A 22016-nucleotide genomic window follows, 5' to 3' on the forward strand; every position below is an offset into this window, starting at 1 on the left:
AATACAGAGTTCTCATATAAGCCACCCCCCATTATTAATACCTTGCATGATCGTGGTACTTTTGTTACAACTGACGAAGGAACATTATTACTATTACATGGGCCATGGTTACAGTTATGTTTGTTTGTCTGTAAGCCCCTGCCGGGTCCTGCAGCCTGACACCCTGTTTGATGATTTTCCTCACAGGTTAATGGCAGTTTTGCAGTTTCCTTTAATTGGCTGAGTGGTTCAATGTACACCAGGCGCTTTGTGTTTGCCCAAAACCATCTGTCCCTCTTTACGGAAAGGGATTCTGTTCTAAACTCTTTATGCTGTTGTAAATTGTTTGTACCTATGCATGTCTCATACATGTGGAAACATGTATATATTGTATGTTATGCAATTTATGTAATCTATGTGAAATAAACACATCAAAATCCTTAAGATTTGTTCATTTAATATTCCTCTGAAGCTCATACTTTCCTAAAATTTCTTTAACAGGATTCTACAAATAGTAAAATGTTCTCAAATCAAACTGCACGTCACGTTATGCTTAGAGTATTAGGAAAGCATTTGCTACCCCTTGTTCTTTTGCCTACCAGAGGTTCAGGGAAGGCTGTGTGTGGAATTCATAACCCAGTAAATCCTCCAACATGAGAAGTTGCCTGAGGTGCTGGCTCAGAGCATGAGTCGCAGAACCAGACTGTCTTGATTTAAAACCCAGCTCCAGTTGGGCCACAGTGGCTCAGCAGGCAAGAACACATGCCTGCCAGGCCAGAGGACCCAGGTTCGATTCCAGGTGCCTGCCCATGTTAAAAAAAAAAAGAAAAAAAACCCCAGCTCCAAGTTTGACAACTGCATACTGAGCAATCTGTAACTACTTACCACGTATGAGTGAAGCAACCTTTTGTAGTTATCATGGGGGTTAAACGAGATAAAGGATTGACTTAGAGGGTGGCATGATTACGAGCAAGAGATGGATGCGACCTGGCTTCCGTTCACTCGCCCAAGAACAGCGTTGATTAATTGCCTCTGGCAAGCCAGGTAGTGAAGAGGGCACTGCAGTTTTTAGAATTAGGTATATCTATTCACAGCCCATCTATTTCAACTGATGCTCCTGATATGCTTACTTGTCTGACCCTACAAAGGTAGCATGATGAAGTCAATGTCCTCCTGGCAGCCTAGATTCTATGTATTCCGGCCGGGCCTGGACTCATCTGGCCAGCTGCTGCACACACTTTAAAAGCAGCCTCTTCCACTTCCTGCGGTCTGGAGGCGCAACCCGACCCTTAAACAATTATTAATCAAAGTATCGTCAAATTTGGTACCATACGAAACTGTATGCTTATTGAATATTTTGTGAAAATAGAATTGCCATACACACCAAAAAGCCAAATTAGGAATTAATAAAACTAACCTCAATAACAAATCCTTATGGCCATTTATCTGCTCAAGAGGAGTCAAGTTGCCAGGAAGCGGGTACAAACAGGATACTTTTTTTTATGTTCGAATATGCAAATCCAATTGTCGATTACAAGTCTGTAATCTCTTAAACTATCCCACAAATTAAGGAGACTTCTTAGTGCATTAAATTAATCATGACTTTTCTACTACCATGCAACATTCACTGCCAACTGCATCGAGCCCACAGCGGGTCCACTACAAACACCTGCAGGAGGGAGGCAGGCCAGAGGGAGAGGTGGGGACACGTCACTGCTCCTGCCCCACTCTCCCAGCATCTGCAGCCAGTGCCGTTTCCCCACGTGCAAGGTACTTACATACTGCTGAGGGGCTTAATTTAGATTTTCTGAGATCGAGAGGTAAGTGTGTTACTATGAAATCCTTTTGGTTCGAGACACATTAGTATAGTTTCATTCCAATGTGTGAATTATCTCACCTACAATTTTAAAGTAGTTATAAAAATGTCATAGTTTTAGATGTGGCAAACGTCCATAAGTGCTGGTTTGGGTGGTTTAAACAAGGTTAAAAAAAATCTAAGCTGGACTTGATTATAACCAATTCCCACGTTAGCAGTTAAAATCTAAAACTTGACATGGGAGACAACAAGAAAAGCAGAAACTGAAATAATAGATTGAGAAGAATATTTAAAGAATTGCTTAAATGGGAGTAAAATTGACTGGAAAGTAGAAATAGCTGGGGATGTGACCAATGAATGCACTGCAGGAGATGGCGTGGAGCAAGGCAGAGGCAGCAGCTGACCAATCGAAATCTGGAATGGTGTAAATTTAAAGTTATGGCGTCCATTTTGTGCCATTATCTTTAACTGTAGATTCTATAGAGGCACGTAGAATGCCATAATTAAGAAACTAGTGATACTTTCAGAACTGTACAAATTGCAGTATTTCTGTAACACATGAAACAAAAATCACCCTTAGAATTTGGATCTAACACAAACTTATTTCAACTAGTGTTTAAAATTTTGAGATACTGTAGATTTGCATGCAGTTTTAAGAAATAATAGAGAGATTCCCTGCACTATTAGCCAGTTTCCCCCAGTAATAGCCCCTCACAACATCAAAACAGGACAAAATGGCATTCCCACATCACAACAGACCCTTTCCATCAGCACAAGGGCCCCCTGTGGGCTTCTGTGGCCAGACCCACTTCCCTGCCCAAAGATGCCCTTCTAACCTCTGGCAACCTCTATCTGTTCCACATTTTCTACAATTTTGTCATTTCAATAATACATTATAATGGAGTCATACAGTTTGTAGCCTCTAGAGATTGTTTTTTAATTGTTTTTTAGGTTTGTTGTTTTGGTTTGGTTTTTCTAGATTTTTACATTTTTCCCACTCACTCTAATTCTCTGGAGAGTCATCCCGGGTGTTTCACATGCCAATAGTTCATTTATTTTTATTGCTAAATAGTATATTCCACTGTATGGATGTAGAACCATTTGTTCAACTATTTCCACCGAAGGACATTTGAGTTGCTTCCAGCCTTAGCTCTTACACAAAACGCTGCCATGAAGATTTACATATCAGTTTTTGTGTGAGTGCAAGTCTCCATGTCACTGGAAAAAAATGCCCAGGAGTGCAATTGCTGGGTCATGTGACGGTGCATGTTTTTTAAGTTTTTTAAGAAACCTGCTTTCCAGGGTGCCTGCTCCATTTTACATTCCCATCAGCAATGGGGGAGGGACTCTTCTCCACGCTCTCACCAGCACCTGGTGTTGTCACAGAGGTGTTTAGCCATTCTGGTAAGTGCATAGGGGAATCTCATTGTGGGTTTCACTTGCATTTCCCTAATGCAACACCTTCTTATGTGCTTGTCAGCCTTCTGGGTATCTCTCCTCTTTCATAAAATATCTTTTCATGGCTTTTGCCAGTTTTATAATTGGATCGTTTGATAAGCTGTACATTCATTAAGGCCTTTCACTGATATATGGTTTTCATTTTTTGGACATCTCACATATCTATTTTTTTGGAGGGGTACTGATATTTCAGCTTTTACAAACTCTTAGCTTTGACGTTTCTGCTGCTGCTGACATACCTGGGCTCACGGGGTCCATCCCCCTGCTGCTGACATCCCCGGGCACACAGTCCATCCCTCGGCTGCTGACATCCCCAGGCACACGGGGTCCATCCCTCGGCTGCCGACATCCCTGGGCACATGGGGTCCATTCCCCTGCTGCTGACATACCTGGGCTCACGGGGTCCATCCCCCTGCTGCTGACATCCCTGGGCACACGGAGTCCATCCCTCGGTTGCTGACATCCCTGGGCACACGGAGTCCATCCCTCGGTTGCTGACATCCCTGGGCACACGGAGTCCATCCCTCAGCTGCTGACATCTCTGGGCACACGGAGTCCATCCCTCAGCTGCTGACATCCCTGGGCACACGGAGTCCATCCCTCGGCTGCTGACATCTCTGGGCACACAGAGTCCATCCCCCTGCTGCTGGCATCCCTGGGCACACGGAGTCCACCCCTCGGTTGCTGACATCCCTGGGCACATGGAGTCCATCCCCCTGCTGCTGACATCCCTGGGCACACGGAGTCCATCCCTCAGCTGCTGACATCTCTGGGCACACGGAGTCCATCCCTCAGCTGCTGACATCCCTGGGCACACGGAGTCCACCCCTCAGCTGCCGACATCCCTGGGCACATGGAGTCCATCCCCCTGCTGCTGACATCCCTGGGCACACGGAGTCCATCCCTCAGCTGCTGACATCTCTGGGCACACGGAGTCCATCCCTCAGCTGCTGACATCCCTGGGCACACGGAGTCCACCCCTCAGCTGCCGACATCCCTGGGCACATGGAGTCCATCCCCCTGCTGCTGACATCCCTGGGCACACGGAGTCCACCCCTCAGCTGCTGACATCTCTGGGCACACGGAGTCCATCCCTCAGCTGCTGACATCCCTGGGCACACGGAGTCCACCCCTCAGCTGCCGACATCCCTGGGCACATGGAGTCCATCCCCCTGCTGCTGACATCCCTGGGCTCACAGAGTCCATCCCTCGGCTGCTGACATCTCTGGGCACACAGAGTCCATCCCCCTGCTGCTGACATCCCTGGGCACACGGAGTCCACCCCTCAGGGAAACATACACAGGAGAAGCATTGCTGATGCATGGCATGTGTGCAGCATCAACTTCACTGCCTAGTGCCAAAATTATTTTCCAAAACTGTTATCAACAATTAACATCCCACCAAGAGTGTATAAAACCTGTACTGCTGGCTCCCCCGCTTGGCGTGAGGCAGTCTGTCTGGTTTGCGCCTCCCCTCTGGGTACCAGATCACCTCAGGTCGGGCTTGGGGGCATCATCGGGTTGCTGCTGTGGAGAAGTGTCTTTGGGCATGTGTATTGCCACGAGCTTCTCCCTGGTGCAATGCGTCTGCCCGCTGGCCTGTGTGTCAGCCATCTGCAGGCGGCCTCCACTTTCTTACCGCAGCAGCTGGGTCTGGCTACATGTCCCTGCTCCTGTGGAGGCAGATTCTAGGTCCCAGTGGACTCAGACCAGAAGGGGGAAGGTCAGACACTGGACACAGAGCTGCAGGTGTGTTTGCAGGTAGAAGGGGCCACAAGGTTATTTTTGAAAAACTAACACCATCCTGCAAGCTAAGACCAGTTCCAAGCTTACCGCCCTGTAGTGGATGCCTCCGGGCCCTGAGCGCTGACTGCGGCAGGTTCGGTCCCACCCGGGAGCCGCGGGACGAGCAGCAGCTGTCCCCGCCATGTGGACACCCCGTGCCCGGGACAGGCAGCAACGCCGGGAAGGTGGCTCAGGTGAGAGCAGGCGCCCACAGCTCCTCTAATGCATGTGCCGCCCTAAGGACAAACACCCTTCTTTACCCGGGAATCCACCTGCTGTGAATAACCCACTCCACGACAACCCCCACTCATCTAACGGCACCTCCTGGGCGAAGGCCAGTCCTGGCCAGGCCTGGGGATGCTCCGGGGCTCAGCTCTGGGGAGCAGGCATGGCTGTCCCTGCACCCAAAGGACCGCGTGCTACGGGCAGGGGGTGGGGCACAGTCAGTCCTGCTCTCCGGGTCGATCACTCGGCTTTGCATACCCCAACTATTAATTCAGCCTCATTTACTGTGAGCAAAAGAGAAAAATAAAATGTGAATTTTATTTTAGTTTCCCCTTTCCCATAACTACACTTCTCAAGGCATTACCAAGAAAAACTATTTACAGTTGGGTAAACGCTTCATACATGACAAGCACTCACTCGTCATATGTGCCATGACCTTGGAAGCTGCTGCACAGACAAGCATAAGCATCAGTTCCTGTGCGCACGGGTGGAGGCACAGAGACATCGGGTGGTTTGCCAAGAAGAGCAGGTCGCTGCAGGACCGAAGCCTCTCAGGGCACACGCCAGGGACTCTGTCACACCCGTGCTCTGTGGGCGGCCACCTGGGGAGACGGGCGGGCACGCTGCACAGTGTCTTTGGGGAAATGTACCGAAAGGCAAGCTCAGCCCGGGATCATGGGCAGGAGTGGCTGAAACTGGAGTGCTGAGCGCTGATGGGCTCGCACCGGTGAGTCCGTGCACAGCCCCAGGGGAAACCACAGCAGGAGAGCAAGGCAGGGGGCGAGGTTGTGCACATGGAGGGACATGGGGCAGAATTCAATATTTGTTTTTCTTTTCTTTTCAACTATGGAAACAGCCATCTTCAGTTTCTAATCGTGTTTTCCTTCCTAAGTCCTAACATAGTAATCAGTTCCAGCCCTTCCATAAAATCTAAGGCATGCACATAAGCCTGAGCTTCATGGTTTTGTTTAGAATTAACGGATGGGGCGAAAGGGAAAGACGATCTTCTCCCGCCAGCCTTTTCAGAAAACAGTGAAAGCAGTGGACAGTCACGCCTGGGGGGCAGCTTTCCCACCAGGGACCAGAGCAAAGCAGTTGATGGCTAGAAGTACTGGTACTGTTGAAAGTTTCAGGGCAAGTATACACTGCTGAGAGGCAGCTTCACGGAAACAACTCAGTAATGCATGTAAAAGTAACCTTAGAAATACTAGAGAACAGTAACTACGGCCAGGGAGAGCAGGCGGCCCTCCAAGCTGAGCATCAATCTCCACGAAAGCGAGGATGCGTCCGTAACGCTCCATCTGCGTCCTCCCATTCTTTCTACTTCCTTCATCAAAAGTCGCGAGGACGTGTTTCAAATCTTCTCACCTAGTTCAGTAATGTTAGAAAAGTAGGGTCATGTTGTGGATATATATGGAAAAGTTCACCAACGTGTTATTTCAAGTCTCAATTTTTTTTGCACAAATTCTTGACTTTTTTTGGGGGGGGCTGCATCATTATGAAATACCTACTGAATAAAATGTTAATTATCTTTCCATATACATACACATGCCATCTACCTCCAAACCTATATTCATTGGAAATTAAAAGAAAAAGTTAATGCTAACTATGCTTTCTCTTCTTTGTATGCAAAATTCCAACTGTTTTCAGAGAGACACCCACATACGTGAAGGTATAAATGGATTGTGCAATGCTTTGTATAATGACTGTTACATCCTAGCAAGTCATCCTGAAGTAACTAAATTTAACAGAACTGTCCTAAGTGCTGGCTTCTGAAACAAAGCACTGATTTCAGAAAAACAATTTTAAGTAATTTACATTTATGCACGTGCAAAATGTTTACCTTGCCTACCTGTGACCTGCATACTGATTGGAAGTAAATTTCAGAAGACAGAGGGAGTCAACTGGGGAGCATCTTACAGAACGAGGCACTCTCATTTTATTGGCTCTAATTCACTGTCCTGCTCTGTTCGCATTAATAAAATGATCCTAGAAATTTAACAGTGTCTAAGCTGCTTAGAAAAAATAACATATTTTGTTGATAGAATGTTTAGAAGGAAAAATTGGGAAGTTTCAAAGAAGCAACATATAGCAGAGAATTCTAAGAAGAAATAGAAGGTGCTATATCTCAGCCAAAATAAATTGGCGCCAAGACAACATTGTGTCCTTAATCATTTTACAAAGTAGAAAAGCATTTTTCAAGCACTGAGATATCTGTTTAAAATTATTGTACGAGTTTTCCCAAATGATGTTTATTGCTACATGGATAGACTAGTAATAAAAAAGCATAAATGCACTCTAAAATCTCTAAACTCTCTGCTAGCTTATATCTGTGAAAATAAAATTGTTCACAATTTCTCCATGTCTACGTAAACACAGTAAATCACAAAAGATTCATTTATTCATTCCTGTCATATTTTGTGCTCAAATGTAGAAACAAAAATGAAATTTTTTCCCTTCTAATTATGATCACTCATTTTTCTTCATTTATCTTCTACTAAAATATCTTGCATTATAAGATGGAGGCAGTAAATGGAGAGTTAATGTTTAATAGATAAAGAGATGCTGTTTGGATGATGGAAAAGTTTTGGTAATGGATGGTAGAGATGATAGCACAACATTGTAAACACAATTAACAGCACTAAAATATATATTTGAATGTGGTTTAAAGGGGAACTTTCAGGATGCACACTAAGTCACTAGAATAAAAAATAAAGAAAACATGGGACCCTACGGTACATGAACTGTAATGTAAATTATGGGCGATGGTTAATAGCTAAATTATATTAATATTCTTTATCAAAAGTTACCACACTAGTCCAAAGTGTTAATAGTAAGACAAGCAGTGCTTATGGGGGGTGGGACAGTGTAATATGGAAAGTGTATTTTCTGCATGACTTTTCTGTAGACCTACAACTTCTCTAACAGAAATTTTAAAAACTCATGACATAAAATTACCTCACAAAACTTGGCTTATATCATGGAATTTCAAGTCTTGTTCTCCACCTTCATGTATATATATATATATATATAGTTTTATATATATATATAACTTTTGACTATAAAGAGAAATTAGCTCAAATTCAAATGAAGCTAACAATGTTATTAATTTTTACATTTTATCTAATACTTTTGGCTTATCTGAAAAATAATTTACATGAAAACCCAGAAAAAGTTAAGTGCTCTGCCTCTAGACTGAAGAATTTTCTATATTCACTTATCATTCAAGAGCCATATGCTGCTCTAACTTTAGTAAAATTTTATTTAATGAATGAACCCCAGTGAAGTCAAAAAGAGTCAAGATAACTCATTAAAAATATGACCCCTAAAATCCTTAGGGCTGTGAATACTGATGAAAAGAAATCCCTGAATTCACGAGAAGGCACTATTTACCTTTCTTTTTAACCTCAAGTCGCGATGTCACTTCAAGTGCTGGCTCTCAGAATGATAATCCCATCTTGACGAACACAAAGAATGAAACGTGCTCTCCTGCTACCTGAGCGTCAGCACAGAAGCGCCCAAAGTCAGGTGAAGTGGGGGTCTGCAGGGCGCAAAGAGCACATTTTGAAGGGAAATAAAATGTGCCAGTACTTGTAACCCATAACAAGTCCAACGAGTCCACGAGGGAAACGCCAATGTAAAAGTCTCAATATACGTGGCCAGATTCACGAAGTAAATCCATTAACAGTTGATCTAATTCATAAAAATAATTGAGGTTATACCGAAGTCACCTGCAAGCTTCCTTGAAGGATGGTGTTGGCCACAGTGTGAAGCTGGGACTTAAAGGGCCACCAGAAAGGAACTGTGTCCATCCAGACCCCCATGGCCTCGCGGGACCGGGCAGGCAACTCCATCTTCAGCTCACACTCACAATTTGCCCACAAATCTTCCCTTTACCAATTCTTTGTATTATATGTTTACATGATTTTCTTCCTGTCTATACTTAAGCTACACTGAACCCTGGGATTTGTGACCTGTGTTTAAAAAGAAACAAGTTTATTTTGTGCCTACAATGAGCCATTCATCACGGAGGACACAAGCTTAACGTGAACCTGTATCCTAAAGTGGCGAGTGACAGAAGAGAAAACTGCTAAGCTGGGCTTTGAAAAAGGTTCAGGATTTGGTTTTGCCCACAAGGGTGCAAGCATGTGTGTGTGTGCACATGCGTGTGCTTTTGTGTGTGTGTTGGAGGTCCAAGAGGTGATGGGGGGGTGATTTTTCCAGGTGTGGGAAAAGACATAAATAACAAAAGGCATGGATAAGCGCATAGAAGACAAATGTGTATGGACATCCTGTGGCTACATTTGCTGGATGAGAAATAATTGAAGGGAACCTAAGCTTGGTGATGTGCTAAGTGGGAAAGCTGGAGCTAAGAATGATGTTCCTTAGAGGTGAAGGAGGGGCCCACGACATCTCGGCAGAGACATGCAGGGGAGCAAGGAGCAGTTGTAACGGATGTTCTCAACAGAGATGATATTGCCCCTGAGGGGACAGGAATTGGCTCTGGGAAGGTAAAATCTTAGATACTGCAATGGATTGTAGCTTTCCAAAGCTCAATGTGTGCCAGCAAAAGCTTGTTCCCCACGATTTCATTCACCTTTATGGGTTTTCCTGGGTATCACACAAGCAGCACTAACATGGTATTCCTAGAACACCATACAAAATGTATGCAGGATGATGTCACCAAAAGAGGGCATTGAAGAACAAAAAAGGGCAGTGGCTGGAGGACCTTCTCTTGGCCAGTTGCTCAATCCTAACACCATATACAGGGGTGGCCAGTGAGTGAACACCTGCTGCTCTTGGCAAAGCGAACTCAATTCTCAGTGATTTTCAGTCTAACGTGGGCTTTGAGAATTAAATAAACACCTAATTCTACAAACTTAGTCCACCAACGGTTACTTCAATTGCTAAAAAGAAAAAAGAATGTTGACAATATCGGAATGCATACCCAGCAGCTAGTTAAGTTAGAAATTGTTCCACATATCAAACAAAATTAAAAGTTACATTTACTAAAAATAATTTTTGAAAATTTATGTTTCTCAACTTTTTTCTTTTGCTGTTCAAAAACCAGTTTTGTATTTTTTTATTGCGATGCTATTATTATTGACTTACAGAAGTTGCTAATTTACATGTTATCTGATACATTACAATTTATGTAATGTAAATAAATTCCATTAAGAGTTACCCAACAAATAGTTATAAGGCATATTTAAAGTCAATTTGAACATAATATGTCCGAAACTAGTAAAAATTATGCAAATAAAAATAAGCAAAAGGATGCTAAAAAACAAAAACAGAATTTTATGATATCAGATGCAGACACGTATGCTGTAAAGAGTGAAGAATGAAATAAGTGCTTATTTTATTATCATTAATATTACAGCTTTAACTATCACCTATTTGTTGGTAAACACAGGGTCCACAGAATGCCTCCCTCTAAGGGTCCCTCATTTGAAATGCCCTCTCTGCTTTCTGCCATTCATCCAAATTTGACTTAACTTTCAAGATCCAGTTCAAACTTCTCTTCTTCCTCTAAACACTTTCTGGCCATAAATAAAGTCATAGCTGCTGAATTCCTAGAATACTAAATGGTTTATTCTATATAGTTGGGAATTTCATCTTTTCTTCAATAGAAGACATGTTAACTACCTACTCTGGGTTAAGCACTAAGCTGTGTGCTGGAGAGAAGGCCACAAAACACGCTGCTGGTTGGAGAATAGAAATGAATAAATACCCAGTCACCTTGCAGCGAAGGAATCAGAGGATTACTTACTCAGGACCTGTCCATGAACCCGAGAGATTTCTTTACTGGGAATGCAGTACAGGAAATTTTCAGCCAGTTTAACTTCAGGGGAAACCTCAGAAAGAGGACAACTAAACATGGGAGAAAGTCAGGTCTAAAGGGCAAGCTTTGGTGGCTTCTGGAAGGAAGGTCCAACAAATTTCTGCTGCTTCCTGCAGGCAGTTCAGCCCACCCTAAGCTTGCTCCGAGGTCTGTGAGAGCAGGGAGGATACTGGTGGAAGCCACAGAATGGTATCTGATGGCATGAAGGGAAGGAAGCAAGGGTCAAGGGTGTTGGGACTAAGCAAGAAACTCAGTACTCACAGAGGAAACTGTAGTCCTAAATTGCACAGAGATTCAGTTAGAAATTGACAGTGTACATTAGAGCATAGCATAACCCTAGGTGTACAGCTTGTCTTTATTTATATCTTTCACCTAAGCGTATCCAGAGTGAAGGATTCACAGCAGAACTAGCCAAGAAGCTTCGGTGGACGCAACTCGTAGACTATCAGAAAATATTCCTAATTTCTTTACAAGATGTGAAGGAAGAGATAGCCTAATCTAGAAAATGTAAATGTAAGCCTAAATATTTACCTGCTGTTAAAAAAAAGGTTCTAAATATTTGTTTTAACAAACATTTCCCAAAGACTACAAATAAGACTCATTTATTCATCTTTCGCAGAGATAAGAGCGCTAAGCTTATTACCATTTTAATTGTCTTCTGATAATGCATATAAGACTGACTCATATGGCCTTATCTCTATTCCAACTCCATAAGTAGTATAAACAGATTGGATCCTTGTAGCAGCATCTGAGATCTGAGACGGGTGGAATTCAGCTAGAACAATCAGCTCATAGATAGGCAAATCTAATCTATTCTGGTTAAAACATGTGCTGCATCCTTCCCAGAAAATGAACAGACTGGGATTAAAAATTAATTGATGAGAATTTATGAATGCACAAAGACCTACCACCATGTGCTGAGAGGCAATGCCCTAGAAAATTTAGAAAAGAAAGAACTCTGTGTCATGACAAATTTGTTTGAAATACTTAAAATGCTAATATTAACAGGAAGCAAGCAAACTGGAATAGAAATGAGCTGGCAGGGACTGCTACCTGGGCAGCAGTGAATACAAGGGCTGCACCTATGAATTTTCCATGGGCAAATGAGCTGGAACCACATGACACCATTGGCTTCTAAACCAGTTAGGCTCCTGGACTTTCTTCTCCTCCTTCCCCCAGCGCATACAATAGACAAAAAGTCAACAGTTTTGACTATTTATGACACCTGAAGACACATTCCTGGACCCAGGTGACAAACCTCTCCCTAAGTTAGTGCACCAGCAGCCAGCCTGGAAGCTGCTGACCTAAATGGCTGAAGTCCTGACATCTGATCTGGCTGAATTCGCTCTTTGCTGGGGTGGCATCTGAGCCCACTTATGCTTCGGCTGCTCTGAGCTGGGGATTAGAGAAAGCTCTCTACAGTGCTTTTAGGTTTCAGGGCTCAGGAACTGGAGTTCCTTATTCACTCAAGAAACTCCTACTCAGATGAGGCCACTTGATTTTTCTTACGAAATAGATGTAGACACTGAGTATTTAAGATATGTACCCTCATAAAATTAACAATCTCAAGGCTTCTTGTATATAGAATACTATTTTCAGGAGAATTGTAACATGAATAGGGAGAAATATATCTTTAATTTTACTACCTTCAACTAAAGTTTGTTTTTTCCTTCAACTGTCAAATCAGGCCAAAAATGAAAAAAAAAAAGAATTTGCAATAACTATGACTCATGAATAGAACTAACAGATATTTTAATATCACATTATGGTGCAGCAAATATTTCAGAAATACCACTCAAATTTATGGCTCCATTGAAATAATGGCAGTCATTTTACCCTCCATCAGAAATCACTTTTGGACATGGATTTACTGTGTCATAATTTTAAATTGTTAGAGATATTTCCATAGTGATAATAACGTAGTGTTTCCTTGTAACGGCAGGCTTTCATTTTATGAATTTCAACACGTTATTCTGAGAAGTAGTGCACAGTCTCCGTCAGCCTGCCCAAGAGCTCTGTGACTGGCGCACATAAGATTAAGAACCCCTGATGTGGAAAATCCTGCCGTTAATTTAGAATATCTCAGTTTTCAAAGAGAGAGAAAAATTGGCCTGGACCAAGTCTGATTATAGTAGGAGAGAAAATTTAGTATTGAGCAACTTTGATTATACTAGAAAGCTCCTTACCCCAAAATAAGAGTTTTACATGTACAGATGCTTGCACCAGTTTTAAAGATTTTATACTTCAATAAAAACTAATATAATTCATTGAGATTGTATTTCACTAGTTTTTGTTCTTCTAAAAATCAAACTATGCTGTTTCTATTCTTTCCTAATCAACAATAAAATGTGCCTAGTAAATATGATTTTAAATGCTTGAATGGTATCAGATACTATGTAGAATGATATAGATTCATTTGGTGACTGTTACTAGGTGGTGGCAAACTAAGTTATAAAAAACACAGCACTGGGGATGAGAGGGTAGTTCAGTGGTAGAATTCTCGCCTGCCATGTGGGAGACCCAGGTTTGATTCTAAGCTCATATACTTCCCAAAAAACAAAAAATCAAACAAACAAAAATTCAATAAATGGTGCTACAATAAGGGGATACTCACATGGAAAAAGAATAAAATGTAACCCTGTCATACAGCATACAAAACACACACACACACACACACACACACACACACACACAGCACTGAGTTGATGAATACAAAGTAAGCAATCATCTCTCCTCTTTAATACGTGCGGAAGAGGCCTGTGAATTTATTAAAAGGTAAAGCTGGAAATGTATAATTTTTATAAGTTTGGAGCCACTAGAAAACTTTGATGGACAGTAATATCTCTGCCCCTTGGGTATGTGGATGTTTTAAATTCAAATAGCAGATGTCAAGTGTAGTGGTGGAGAGTATGGAGTTTGAAGTTGGAATTGGTTTTTAATCCTTATTATACTATTTCCTACTTATGTGACCTGGGTCTCAACTTTGTGGGCTGTAAAACTAGGACAAAATATCTCCCCCTTAAGTTTATTTTTGAGGACTGAATGAGTTAATGTGTGTATAAGGCTTAGCACACTGCATGGAAGAAGTCAGTCAATAAATGGAAGCTTGTCCTAAGAGAAGCAGCAGATGGCAGCAGTAACAGAAATTATAATAGCTGCAATAGGACTGCTAGGATCGAATTCTGCCCCCCCAGATGTGCTCAGGTCTTAATTATACATACACAATTGTATAAAGCAGGGTATTGTGGTCTTGCAGTAAACTAAATCAATAGAACTCAGGGCACGCTGATATCCTTAGTGGCTACAGCTTGAAATGCAAAAATGAAATTTTCTTCCTTAATTTGGTCAAACGCAACAGTACAATACAGCCCAAACTATGCAAACTGAATTGCCAAGGTGCTGGAACAATTCTGAAAAACAAAGTTCTGGTACTAAAATGTTCAGTTAATTGATCCGCATTCCAAAAGTCACATAAAAATCTTTGAAAAATCATTCTGCATCTAGAATCTATATGTCTCTATATCTGTATGTCTCTGTTTTCTTAAGTAATGAATAAAATGCAACATTGTGCTAAGGTAACATTAGATACACAGTGGGCTGAGGATATGCCTAAATCGGACCCTGCTTCAGCCCCTGTAAAGCAGGCATCCTGCCATCAGCAAGGAGTTCCAACTCTTCGCAGATGAGGGGCCGGTAAGCAAGTGTGCAGGGACTGGAGTAGGGGGTGGGGGCAGGGTGGATCTCCTCTTCCTCAGGTGACCCTCCCCTCCTCTTGGCCCTTGCAGGCCCTTGATGAAGGGCAAAGCACAGGCAGAAGGACAACTGTCTTCTCAGCAGGCAAAGCAACCTGGCCTTCCATTTGTAGAGCTGACATTTCCCACCGTCTATTAAACAAATTCCACATTTCCATATTAAATACGTTCTTTAGAAAGAATTTCCAGGGAGTCAGGTTTGCTCTAATGTAGAAGTCAGAAGAATTGGATTTGGGTCTTAACTTTTTTCCTAAAAGACCATGTGAGCTGGGGCAAGAAATATAACCTCACAATCTTAGTTCCCTCATCTGTAAAATGAATAGTTCAGATTAAAATTATTTTGAAGCACTCCACTAGCGCTAAACTCTCTGAACCACAAAGCAAGATAAAGTAATGAGCTATGTTAATTATAGGCTTTCAGCATAAGCAGATTTCTCTAATTTCTCCTGAAATCCATTATTTCTCTCTGCTTCTGGCTTGAATATATTACATTTTCTATCGTGACTTTATAACGGATAGTCCTGAATGCCTTTGACCAAATGTACCCAAATTCCCTATAGCTCGCAGTCATTCTGATTAAAATAACAGTTTATTACAGACAGAGTCAAACCAAAAGAGCACAAGGCTCTCAGGTAGCAGGTGTCCCTGCACTTTATTCAAATGACTAGCTGAAAAGGTGCAAAATCCCTTCATTTCTTCATGGGACTAGAGAGAATTTTACCTATGAAAACAAATTTTCACACTCAAAGTAAATTAAAAATTCTACCCTAAAGCCCTTCTTAGTGTATTCATATCTACATATAACTCATCATTAATCAATCTCACCAGAGAAGAAGTGATTAGAAAAATAATTAAAATGATAGAAACAAAATTAAATACATTTGTAAAATAAACTAATTTTTATGTTGCAGAACTCTTATTCCATTCCTTGAGTTCTTGTCTCATTTTTTTTTCGGCCTTAAATCGTCTGTAAAGCAATGCATTTACACTTAATGAGAAATCTAATACTGAATGTAAATGAGTTAAAAGGTAGTCTAAAAAGATAAATGTTATCAAGGAGACGTATGTACTTTTAAAAAATGAATTTTTTACTAAGTTCAGAAAATACATGGCCCGATTATTTTAGCTTAGACTGTTAACATCCAACCCACTTTAGAAAGGCCCCAACCTAGCAGACTGCGTAGTATCCTCATCTTAGTTTTAGAGTATCTGCATTTGAGTTGTAGCTCTTCCACTTACCCTTGATCTTGAATTTATTGCTCTGAGTCTCCAATGAGTTTCCCATGAATGAGGACATGGAGTAACATGAGACAGGCCAACAGGCCCCCGCAGGCTGAATCCAGCTCACAAAATACTTAGTTTGGCCCAAGAAGTTAATGATAGTTAACAATCCTCTACCTTATAAACTCTCTGATCCCCTAAAATACTAATCATATATAAAAAAAATTGTATTTCTCTGCAAAAACATTTAGCTTTCAACCTTGAAGCTATATTTTTGCCTTTATAATTAAAGCAAACTTCAAATGAAAGAAACTTTAATGCCAACTTCTCAATAAAATATTTTTCATCTTCTTGTTATTCGCTCATGCCTTGATTTCAGAGGAAGTGATTACATTTGTTGCCATGACAATGAAAAGTGGCTGTTAAGCGACTAAAGCTAGAAACAGAGAAGAAAAGTAGAAAATGTTCAATATGTAAAATGATACTTCTCTTAGGAAAGGTTTCCTAAGCTTTTCTTGGTTCTGGCAAGGATTTCCCTAAATCTACTCCTTTATTATAGGGGTCGTTTAAGAATCATACATCTTCATTCTAAGAACTATTATTAATTTTGTTTTTATTACAATGGCATTTGGGTTTCAGTGAAACAGAACCTCCATCTCATTACTGGAATCAGTGGGTGAAATCCCTATGAATTTCAGCTGTCCACATACCAGACTTCAATCTCTGCAGTCACTGATAAATGCTACCAGTGTATGTAGCCATAGGGTGGTTGCTTTTTCTCTGTGAGGCTTCTACTCCTGCAGTAAAATGAGGTTCACACTATTTACCACAGAGGAATTACGTCAAATCCGTGGGTGTCAGCAGATAGCTGATGCTCAATAAGTGGTAACCCTTAGGCTGTATCCATGCTGCATGGACTCAAGCAGGACAACCCCACATGAGCTACGCTGCCATCTAGTCACTGAGCAAGGGCTGTGAGCTGCCGTCTGACTGCAGAGCTCAGACTCAGACGACAAATTCTTCAGATGAAACTTCAATGCCATTCATCTGGCACAGGATGGCTATTCCTTCTTGAGGATCCTCCCGCATTCTGTGGTGGCCAAGCAAGGAAGCCCTTCCTTTCTGCAGCCCCTGCATTCAGCCATTTCTCGGAAGAGCCGAGATGGACACAGGAAGAGTAAGGGCCCAAGACTTTGCTCTCAAGAGTTTACAATCATTGTCTGATATAGAACATGCGCACATTAACAGCCTGCGAGTAGAAATAATTTCTGGAGCTGTAAGGGATGCTCAGAGAAGGAATAATCATGCCAGGTTGAAGTGGTCAAGGGATATTTTACAGACGCAAGGAATCTTCCAGATTGCTTTGGACTCAGTGTGGAGGGAAAGAGGGAAAACACAGAAGGAGTCATTCCTGAGACTAGAAAGGAGACACTCATCCAGATGGAACTCATGAATACATTTGGCAAATTTTAGAAGCTGAAGAATGAAGAGAAAGCAAAGCAAAACACCAGCTCTACCCCCATTGAGTTTGCCATCTGGTTAGGATGCTTTCAAACTAAGACGCAGGGAGAAGTCCAGCAGTTCCCCACAGGGAGAAGACCAACAGGCATTTTGTAATGATGATCAGAAATATGTACCTATTCATCACCAAAATGAAAATGGTTGTCCTGAAATCCAAGAATATAAAAATGAATATATGTCATGAAAGATCTCTCTTCTGAACAATCCATGCGACTAAATACAGGTAGGTAAACACTTTATAAATAAGTGTGGGCTTTCTGGACAGCAAGAAGAAAAGTCTTTAAAATGCTTTTACATTCCCAATGACATCATAGGACAAGGTGTAGGGGGTCCTTCATGACTCTATCCAGTAGGAAGACAAATATCTCGAAGCAGTTTGATTTCAATTGCGTAGTCATATGAAGTTGGTGGTGATAAGACAGGAGGGTTGCAATGTAAACGCGAGGGAAGCGCACCATAAAAGTGACACCTGACTGCTCGCAGCCACTCACTTCATAACCACATAGTGCATTTTCGAATGACAAGCAAATCGCTCCTGACAAATCTTTAAGCGCTGTATTTCAGCAAGTTTCCTCGTTTAAATATAAGAATAAATCACCGTGGCATTCGCTGCACACATTTTATCAGGCAGCTTTCGTACCTCATTACAGAAGAGTCTGGAGTTATCAAGTCAATCCGGGTCTCAGAGAAAACGGCGACGATCAACTGCCATCTGTTCAGATGTCTGAGCGGTATTCAGGCCAGGCCTTCCCGGCAGTGCCAGGCTCGTGTCACCACGCACACGTGGCTCTCAACACAGCAGCTGGCCAGCATGCTTTTAAAGCACACTCTCTGGGAACCCCAACTCTACTCTTGCAGTGAGCACAGGCACACCCATCTCTGCCGGATGCCCTTGTAACCCGCCAACAGGTGAAGGCATAGGAAGCAAGTCTCATCAATATTAATAATAACTTTGTTATTTTGTTCCCTGAACACTATCACTTTGTTATACCACATGAAAGCCCTGACAGAGACATCCGATTAGTCCTCAGTGACTGAACGTGGGTTGGCGTCACTGGTAGCAAGCAGCTGGGCGACGTGCCCCTTACTTTCCACACTGCCCCTCACGCAGGCCCAGGGCCCAAACCTCAGGGGCTATGAATGGTTCCCTGCTGGATGCTCCTCTAGGAGGCAAAACGGGTAGTCACTCTTCTTTCCGAGGTGCAAACAATCTAGGTTCCTTTACCGAGAAGGAGTGGGAGAGAAACATCCCACTAGGAAGAAGAAATTTGCATATCTCAGCCTCATCATCATCCTAAGAGGAGCCTCTCGGGCAGGGCATGATGTGGCGCTCACAGCGGCTCCTTGCCCTGCTAACACCCCCAGCGCTTGAACCACCACAGCTACCCCCGCCCGGTGGAAGGCAGTTCCCCCTGGCTGCTCAGCCCCCTGGCCGCGGGCTGCCTGCAGGCATCTCCCCACACCTGGGGGCAGCACAGGTGGAGACCTACCTTGGTGAGAACGCGGATGGAGCCTGTGGCCTTAGCAGAGATGAAATACCAGAAGCTCAGGGTGCAGGCGCTGCTGGACTCCCGCCACATGGCGCTCTTCAGGTGGGCTTCCTGACCCCGTAGTCCCATCGGGGTCGCCTCCAGGTACAGGAAGTGCCCTGCGAGCAAGGACAGGATTCAGACGTGATGGAAGCAACGGCCAGGGAACGGCTTAGCTGGTCCATCTCTCATTACATTTCATATCAGCATAGCTGCCAAAGGCATCTCCACTTAAAACGAAAAGGAAATCTAATAGCAGTGCCTCTAGCTCATTGACGGAACAGTTTCCAGCTATCTTTGCTTCTTGCAAAATGCCTCCCAGTATGCAGATTAATGGACCTGACGGGATATGTATGCCATCCAATCCACAGGATAGTTATAGGGATGATTTAATTGACCCCCCAACCAGTGTCCAGTTGTTGTAAAACGATGCAAAAACTACCTGTGAAATTTAAATAGACATACGGCACGCTTTCAAACTCAGCCATCCGATGACTATGTAAATAAAATACCTAGACTTCTAAATCACACAGAAGAGAGTGTTATGCGGGTGCATCCTCACATCCAGAACGTCTCACCCAGGTGGTGTGGGTGTGGGAGTGGGGTGAGCTCCTCCCTTCCCTGCCTCCACCAGCCTCGCAGGGTCACCTCTAGTCTCTTTACAGCCTGGAGAATTTTCAAGATCCAGGTATCTTTTTCCTATTCTCCGTTTGCTAATGTCCCCTGCTCACTGACCCAGAGCCCAGCGTCTGACCTCAGCACCCACCCCAGACCAAGCCACACAGGCGTGGAGCCAGTCACACTGCCCAGCCAAGTCTCCAGACCCCCTCCCCTTCACCTCCTCCACCCGAATCGGTGTCCACAGCCCTGTTTGGTACATGGGGAATATTTTAGGATCTCCACTTGACAGCTGAGGCATTTGAGCTCTGAAAAGTTAAACGACTCACTCAAGATCAAGCCAAGTGGCAGAAAGGGGGCTGGTGGCAGCACAGTCACGCCCTCCTACCTGCCCCAGTCAGACCCAGATGGATGCTGGAGACCGGCCACCTGCCCAGGGTCTGCTCCACCTGCTGTGGGGGAACCATGCCCCCCCAGAGACAGGTCCAAGCCCCCCACCCCCTGGTCCTGCAGGAACCAACTCATTTGTAAATGGGATCCTGTAAGAAATTAAGGTCAAATTGACCGAGGCTGGCCTTCATCCAACACGCCCAGAGGCCCTAAAGCAGAGAAAGCTGTGGGATGGTGGGCGCAGCTGGGAGGAGGCAGAGGGAGGAGAAAGGGGCAGCGGGCCACGTGGCGAGGACCTCCACCTGGCTGTGGACGTGGGTGCTGCAGAGTCTCACTGGTGCACAGCCGCGACCCCGAGGGCGGGTGGGTGCACGTGGGTGCCGGTGCGGCCCCGGGTCCCACAGCCCCGCACACCGGCTCGCGCACCCCACCGTGTCGCGCTGTGCGCTCTGGGCGCCGTCCCAGCGGGCGGCGAGCCGGTCACCTACCTTCCGCACGCCCCAGCGTGTGGTCCCCGGGGGGCCTGAGGCTCTGACGCGCGCCGACTCCCAGGACCCAGTCGAAGTTCTCGGCCAGCGAGTTCCGCCAGCCGCACCAGCCGCGCTCGAAGGTGCAGGAGCCGCCGCACGCGGGCTCGCCAAGGTCGGCCTCAAAGTCACAGCGCTGCCGCGGCCCCTGGCACCCGCCGTCCCCGAGTTCCCAGGAACCACCTGTGCAGTGACCTAAAAGAAAGAAAGAGCAAAAGTGGTGAGCCCAACCAACATGTCCGCGAGACCCTGGGGCATGTCCAGGAGGGCGGGCTGAGCACTTGAGGCACTGGCCCGCACCAAACTCCCCCCCACCCCACCCCGCCCCCCGCCCCCATGGACCATTTGCAAATGAAAAAGAAAAAAAAAAGGCAACAGCCAGCGTCCTCTTATTGATCTAGAAGAGCACCCCGAGTCTCCCCAAGTGCTGCATTTGTTGTAGACTGTGCTGAAGGATAAAAATGAGGTCTGAGAGCCAAAGTGAGGCTTCCCATTTTTCATCCTGAAGCAAAATCTTTAGGCCCCAGAGCTCCTGCGCAGAGGCATCGGCAGTCGGCGCTGGCCGAGTAGGTGACGGACAGTTCGGGAGCAGGGCCATGCATACTTAGGCAACGGACCACTTTCCAAAATGCTTTGCTCCGAAATGCACAGTTACTTGTCAATTGTTTCTTAATTTTGGAAGAAATCCTCCAGCAAAACAGTGAGAATCACAGAGATTTGTTCAGAAAGCCTAAGGGAAAGGGCAGCGCTTGGGCGGCACAGCGCCTGGGTTTGAGATTTATAGGACTTGGCTCATACCTACACTTAATGAGCTTCGGTTTCCAAATATAAAAGAAGAGAACATAGTAAGAGCCTAAAGAACATAAGATAATTGAAAATAATTTTATATATAATCATCAGTGCCTAGAAACGCACCTGCCCTTGGTAGGTGGTGGTCAGTAACCCTCAGTCAAATAGATGGATGAATAGAATAAAATGACTTGGTAATGATGAAGTGGTTCATATGCTCCAATAACGTGAGAGAATATGGCCGCACATGTAGCGATACATCAGGGGAAACCATGTGCAGAGACCCAGCTGGGGACATTCCAGTCCTGTTTCCTCTCTGACTCCACAGGATGAAAATTTCCCTTCCTTCCAGCTTCTCCCTCTCCCAGTAGAGGACCTGGTGCCACCACTCCTGCCTCACACCCAGGACACAGCTCCCACAGGAGAGGCTGGAGGTGGGGTGGCGTGGAGGCACGAGCTGAGGCCCAGGGCTGGGGGGCTGAGCACTGCTGCGGGAGAATCTCCCACTGAAACTTAACGTCGTGGATCATTTTCAGATTTCAGACAATAGAGGTCCAAGAGG

The 22016-nt window shown here is 44.2% G+C and overlaps 1 protein-coding gene across 6 annotated transcripts in view; it reads right to left on the minus strand.

Annotated features, from left to right (window-relative positions):
- Positions 1 to 22016, minus strand: part of MALRD1 (MAM and LDL receptor class A domain containing 1) — a 752096-nt gene that overhangs the window by 296889 nt on the left and 433191 nt on the right. For all 6 annotated transcript variants that reach the window (XM_077154409.1, XM_077154433.1, XM_077154399.1 and 3 more), the window contains exons 28-29: positions 20627 to 20860; positions 19092 to 19249 (exon numbers count right to left, since the gene is read on the minus strand). In XM_077154409.1, coding sequence (XP_077010524.1) covers positions 19092 to 19249; positions 20627 to 20860 — 392 coding nt within the window. The remainder of the gene's footprint in view (positions 1 to 19091; positions 19250 to 20626; positions 20861 to 22016) is intronic.

This window comes from Tamandua tetradactyla, chromosome 1, assembly GCF_023851605.1.
Source record: "Tamandua tetradactyla isolate mTamTet1 chromosome 1, mTamTet1.pri, whole genome shotgun sequence".
NCBI lineage: Eukaryota > Metazoa > Chordata > Mammalia > Pilosa > Myrmecophagidae > Tamandua > Tamandua tetradactyla.